Source organism: Pyricularia pennisetigena (genome assembly GCF_004337985.1).
Source record: "Pyricularia pennisetigena strain Br36 chromosome Unknown Pyricularia_pennisetigena_Br36_Scf_13, whole genome shotgun sequence".
NCBI lineage: Eukaryota > Fungi > Ascomycota > Sordariomycetes > Magnaporthales > Pyriculariaceae > Pyricularia > Pyricularia pennisetigena.
Window position 1 is genome coordinate 495,618 of NW_021940925.1, and position 6,487 is coordinate 502,104.

Here is a 6,487-nt window from a genome sequence, read left to right on the forward strand (position 1 = left end):
AAATATCAGATAATTATAAATGTTGTGAACGTTTATTTTGTATCATTTCTAGCTACCAAGGAAAGGTTCTTTGTCTTTGTCAGGCTTGCAGAAACCCACACGGGCCCACTGTTGGTTTGATAAGTGGGACCGCTTATATTTATAATTATTGAGGAGACTTTCTAATTGCATTGGCCCCGGCGTCATGTTTTTTATTTTTTCACCTGGAGAGATTTTCTTCTGGGAATATCTTGGTTGGGGTTCTTCGGTACATATTTAATCATTTGGAGCCTGGAATCAAGACTTGCAGCTAGGGTGGTCCCCGTTCGGGACCTGGGACAAGGGCATCGAACGCTCATCCCGGAAATGCGTTCTCAACCGCGCCCTTCGCTACATGCTTCATTTTGTTGTTTGCTTCCTTTGGATCGATGCCCATCGCATCCGTCATAACACGTGCAACGCCGATCATTGCGTCGGCACTATCGCCGCGTTGAGAAAGGTGACTCTTTAAAAGCTACGGACTTAGTCTTCCAACTTGGCGAGCACCCGGTGGGGCTCCTGGGCCGGCCGGGATTTCTTGCTGTTCTTTTTCAAGGATTTTCTTGGCCTTCGGCATTTCTCGATGAGATTTATTCAATTTTTTTTATTTCCTCTGTAGCATCGGCGCTATACTCTGGCGGAAGGGATCTCAGCGAGTGTTTGCAGCTATTATGGGGCCAATCTGGACTTTCCTTTCATCTTGTCACGTAGTTACACTCAAGTAGCGTTAGCCATCCCCACACTGTGAAAATTAATATTGAATCAGTAGACACTGTGCCGCGTCCAGTTGTGGCGCCATAATTGTAGCTGCAGCAGAAAGTGAACAAAGCAGGAGGAAAGTAGAATGGGCGTCTGGCGGTTTGTGAACAAATTTGGGTCCCAAAAAAGTCACAGTAAGGCCTGTTTTGGCGCTTCCCAATTTTTGGTCTTGCCTCTGGGTAACTATCTGCCAGGTACAACCGGAATCTGCCAAACCATATGAGTCACAAATCCACACCACCACTACCAAAAATGTTAACTACGAAATTTGGCGAAACCCATTTCGCCTTCTACTGTACTGAAAGCGGAAAATAGATTTGCTCCAAACTGTACTGGCAAGCCACCTAATGATTGGACGTGAGCATTAATCAGGCCCTGGGCGGTGATGTGCAAATTTCACTTGGCAAAATAACTAGCATGTACCTAGTAAGAGATCTGGAGCCTAATACTTGGGGGCCCACAGACGTACAGCCCCCAAGTATATGCATATTCGCCAAACGGCTTTCACACATGAAAATTGCTCATCAAATGTGATCGTACTGCGTTGCGGCCATACAGATAACATGCCGTTTGTGGCTGAGATAGCCGGAGATTATCAGTGTCGCAATAACAGCTCATGCTGGCTAGGTTTCAGGGGAGGAGCTCTCTCTTATGACGACTGTCAGTTACCAGGCTATCTAACCTATGACTAAGCGTCGCGGACTTCCTTGAAAAGCACGGTGCAAGGTATATGCGAATATTTGCGGTGCTCTCCTTAGACATTCCGGATATAATTTCGCAGAAACCCTGTTGAAAGACGAGCTTCATGGTTGGCCCTTCTGTGGCTTCGGACTTTCTGCAGTTTTCCTTGAACGGTGATGGGGCTGAATCTAAAACCAAAACGTAAGCAACCGTCGAACTCTCCGGACAGAAATGGGAGGATACGGAGATTGTGGGCCATAGATATTTCCCAGAAGCAGTCCGGATATATTCGAACAAAGAGGGATCCTTAACTCACCTTTATCCTGGTTTCTGGCGGGATCGAATGTCTAATCGTCAGAAGGCTGTTGGAGCCACGCGAGAAGATCATCCAAAACGGGCAATTTTACTCAAAAGTCCTGCAAATTAACTTATTAATACATGATTGCGCATCAGAGCAATGGTAGACCTTGAGGAAGCCATCAGAGTTGGTCGAGAAGCTGTTGCAGCCGCTCCACTTATCCGGACCGAGCCGGTGTTTGCGACAGCCTTGGGATTAGTTAGGTAACCGATGCGAACGCTCTTGGGCTTTTTGGAACAGTTAAGAACCTTTAAATTGATATTGAATTGTAGATCTTAACATCAAAAATATACGTAAAAGCAAGGCACGAAAGCGCTTTTGGGACCGAGCGGGACTGCCATTAATCTTAATAGCACGCACAAAAGGATATAGCAAACGCCGATAGATTTTACGACACCACGGAGAAAAAAGCCAAATCACGTTAAAATACAAAATTGTAAAATACAAATACAATACCGTAATCCATTAAGTGATTTATTCCAATTGGGCCGGTTTGTTTTAAATCCATTCGATCCGTTAGCCAAATTATTTAAATAACTATCTTTAATTACAAATACATCCTCTGCAAACAGATAAAACCTGTATATAATTTCCATTTTAAAGATAACCGAGGGGAAATTACCCTGTTCGCCTGTTTGGGTTGTTATTTTAAGGGTTCCGAGAAAAACTGCATTACCGTTTGTCCTTATACCTCGAATAACGTTGGGCTCCACATCTCCGACCCCCCTAAAGTCCGGCCCCCTTGAAAAATGTAACGACGAAATACCCCTTTTATAAACCGATTTAAATGTAAACCTATCAACGCACAATAATACAATCATTGTCAGGCTCTCCCGGTTCGCTAACCTCTTCTCCATCGTTCAAATCCTCTAAACAGTCCCTATTATTTTCCTGTGCTTCATAAACGTTTTTTTTGCTGACCAAAAGCTCGTTGGGATCCGGAATTACCCTTTTCCTTTTGACCGGCCGTACCGCCTCCAATTTTGCTTTTAACAAACTGATTTTTTGCTGAGCTTCAGCCAATAAGATATCCTTGGTTTCGAAGCTTTTTTGGACTTTTGCAAACAAAAGCCGTGAAGTGGCGTTACTTTTTTCGGACCGGGAAATTTCCTGTAGTTGAAGTCGAATATCTCGGGTCGTTTTAGGGGTTTTCCAAATAAGTAAAGATTGGTCGTTAATTTTTTGGTTTGGGCTTTCCGGTGTTTTATCCCTTTGGAAGCCGTTATTTCTACCTTTTTCGACGTTGGCGTTGCTATTTTCTAATAAAAACGGGTTTAAAAGTGGTTTTGCCAAGTTCACCGGCCATAACCCCGTCGTACGCCAACCAGATTGAATGGTTTTTGCTATAAATGCTTTTGATCTGGCTTTTCGATAGCAAAGTAGAAAGTTTCGTTTCCCAACAACCGTTGAACAGCAAAACTGGTTTACAAATCCCAGGTGACGTCGATAAGCTTCCTTTAACGGCCCAAAAACCGATAAATCCAACGGTTGAAGAACGTGCGACGAATGAGGAGGTAAATATAAAAGCTGAATATTATTTTGGAGGCAAACAAGCATAAACTCGTCGCTGACGTGTGATCCGTGGCCGTCGAGAACTAATAAACGCTTTTCAGGAGTTAAAGGTTGGGTATTTGGAATAAACACCTTTTTTAACCATTCGATACCTGTTTCATTATTTGTCCACCCGTTTTCTGTTGCATGAAATTGCCAGGTATCGAAAGGACTTAAATCAGCTGGAAACCATTGTTGCTGTACGTTTTTCCCCTTAAATATAACGAGGGGAGGTATAACAGCCCCCGTAGCTGATACACATTCGATTATGCTCGTCCAACCCCGCGTTCCAGGCTCTTTTCGCTGTAATGGCCGGATTTTATTACGCCCTAACACCAGGCCATTAGATCCTTTGCCTTCCATTATACCTGTTTCGTCCATATTCCAACGGTTGGCCGGTTTTATAGTATCGATAACGGGATTTTTCAAATAGGACCACCAAGATTTAATTACCTCGGTTGTAGCCCCATTAACCCGGGCATTTTCTATTCGCCGGGGCCTTTGGGTTTTCAAAATTGGATATCGGGCTATAAAACGGCTAACCCAATGTTTCCCAAGGCTTTTTCTTTCTCCGGCGGCCTGAAGAATTCGTTCCGCAAAATAGCGTAGTTCTTGATGCGTTGGCGGAAGGCCTAACGCGGCCTGCGCAAGTACCCAATCTGCCAAATAGGTCTCCTGCTCCTGTGAAAGCCTTTGACAAAATCTTTTCGCTTGTTGAATTGACTGGGCCCCCTTTAAACGATCGTGAAGGGTACTCCGAGGAATACCCCATTTTTGCGAGGTTTTGTGAACTGATTTGCCATTTCTTATGTCAGAAATGGCAGCAAGAAGCTGATTTTCAGTGTACTGTTTCATTGGAAAGTTTGGAGCAAGAATCTTCAAAATGCAAGTTCTAAAGTGAAAAATTCGTCTAGATATTTATAAAATAAAACAAAGGGTTGACGTGGCTGAGTAGATATTTTTAGGGGCCGGACTTTAGGGGGGTCGGAGATGTGGAGCCCAACGTTATCGTTAGGCCCAAACTGGTATTAGCGCCTGAGCGGCCACAGCTGCTAAAAAGTAGGTTTAGGTATTAAATAATGCAACCAATTCATATATTGCCAAAACTGAGATTTAAACCATAAAATTACAAAATAGTCGAGGACCGTTTTGAAGTCGCCGACCCCATTTAGTTTTTCATTTTTTAGTGCAAATGCAAACAAGATCGTTCCTCGTACAAAAGGCAGAAATTTCCATTTTTTACCTTAAAAAAGCACCTTTTAAATAAGCAAGCACATATAAAGTAATGTCAATAATAATTAGTTATTTGTTTAAACTTTTTACAATATACGTAAATTGCCATATTGCCCAGTAGACGACTTTATACCAAACTTTTTATTATAGATTACAGGTTTACCTTTAACTTTTTTTAACCATAATGGCAAGCACAGACCTTACCAGAGTTTTGTGCTTTATTATTGAGGAGAATTTTGCCCAAAAGCAAATGCTGCGGGAAAAGTGTGCTATTATTGAAGCTCTCCAAAACCAAGTTCAAAAACTACAAATCGGTAATGGATTACAATATTAAACGATTCGTACCCAGTACAAAATAATCGATGGATATTAGGTTGCAAATACGAGAGATAAAATATTATAAAATTCCAGAAATGTTGGATTTTTTGATTTGAAAAGCAATAGGCTTGGCTTTGCCTAATTTTGGCCGTTTTCGCACTGCGCGGCGCTGTGCTGTTTCGATGGAGTGAACGACAATTAGGGTAACCTATTACAAATTAGTCGGTCTATCCTCGCTAATTCTTGGAGGCTGCCCCTGGCGTTTATTTATTCACAGTTAAACCCTTTGTTAATTTTTTTGTGGCGCATTTATTGTTTTAATTCCCTTTTAACCATTGTGTTTGTTTGTCGTCAGTCAAATTTTACCTAAACCCAACAGCATTGCTTCTTATATTTTCTAAGCTTAACTTTATAACGCAAAGTCCCTGTGGTTGTTAATTTAATGATAGGGCGTCCTATCGTAATCCTTTATTTAAGGTAATGGAACAGGTTAACCCCTTAATATATGCAAACTGTTTTTGTTTCATTTATTAAAATAACCTTTGTCCATTTTTGAAACCTGAAGCAAGCAAACCTAGCGACTAAAATCAGGGCCACTCCGAAACTGATATACCTGCTGTGCAACCGACTGTATTAATACTCGCATCTCCGCTCGAGGTCAAATATGTTTTAAGCGCTCGGTTTATGGCCTCCGTTGCCTTGAGCAATGGTATAGGTTGGTGTAAACCTTATCCACCAAAAATAACATCGAGCAAAGCCGTAGTCGGAGAAGATGGAAAAAAGGACATAATGAGGAGGTTTTGCATACTGTACCCCCTAACCGCACCACAAATTTTGAACATATTTTACAAACTTGCAGCGAAAACCTTGCCGAATTACACTGCTACGTCCTTGGGGATTATTTAAGCGTATTGGACCTATTAACGCATATATGCGCAGGTAGACAAACATTTGGAAATAGGATATGTATAATCTTGGAATGCTCTTTCGCAGATCTGCAATTGTCGTACAACCAAAAGCTTAGTGCCGCAAAGTTTGGGAATTGCGACTGTGGTATTTGACCGAACATTTTAACGTTTTAAATTCCAAAGGCTGAATGAGTAGCCAATTTTTTTCGACAGTAGGTTGGTCGCGTCGCTTTATTTTTTCGGGATTTATTTTAACCGCGGTTTGTCGCATGCGAAAAATGGATGGCGGTACACATATAAAGTCGCAAATCTAAATAAACCCTCAAAGCCGCCAGCTATATGAAGAATGAGCTGCGAAGCCCATAATGCTTGCTCCTGCGGCAAATAAATTAAAGGAAAGCAGATTGCACGGGTGGGGTGGTTGCAATTACAGCCGCAACGTTAAAGACAGAAAACAGCTTTTGGTGGTTAGATGAAGCAGTATATTGTAATGAGTGGCTGTGGTTTGATCGCCTTAATTTAACACAGTTAATCTGGTTCCGGTCTGACCCACAGGCGACGCTCTGTAAACCCGGTTAAGGGGTTAAGGTTAAGAAGAACAGCCTGTGGAAGTTAGCCGTAACCACAACACCCACTCCGGTTACATTACAAAAAACAACCC

General features: G+C 42.2%; 2 protein-coding genes across 2 annotated transcripts; both read left to right on the forward strand.

Moving 5' to 3' along the window:
- Nucleotides 1-268: 268 nt before the first annotated feature.
- PpBr36_11114 (uncharacterized protein) lies at nucleotides 269-490 on the forward strand (the record flags this gene model as incomplete). The annotated part of the gene is made up of 1 exon (XM_029898217.1): nucleotides 269-490. A coding segment is annotated over one exon (222 nt), but the record flags the coding sequence as incomplete, so codon positions are not given.
- Nucleotides 491-4,784: 4,294 nt separating this feature from the next.
- On the forward strand, nucleotides 4,785-4,934 carry PpBr36_11115 (uncharacterized protein; the record flags this gene model as incomplete). The annotated part of the gene is made up of 1 exon (XM_029898218.1): nucleotides 4,785-4,934. The coding sequence occupies one exon, from the start codon at nucleotides 4,785-4,787 to the stop codon at nucleotides 4,932-4,934; it is 150 nt and encodes a 49-aa protein (XP_029743463.1).
- Nucleotides 4,935-6,487: the final 1,553 nt, after the last annotated feature.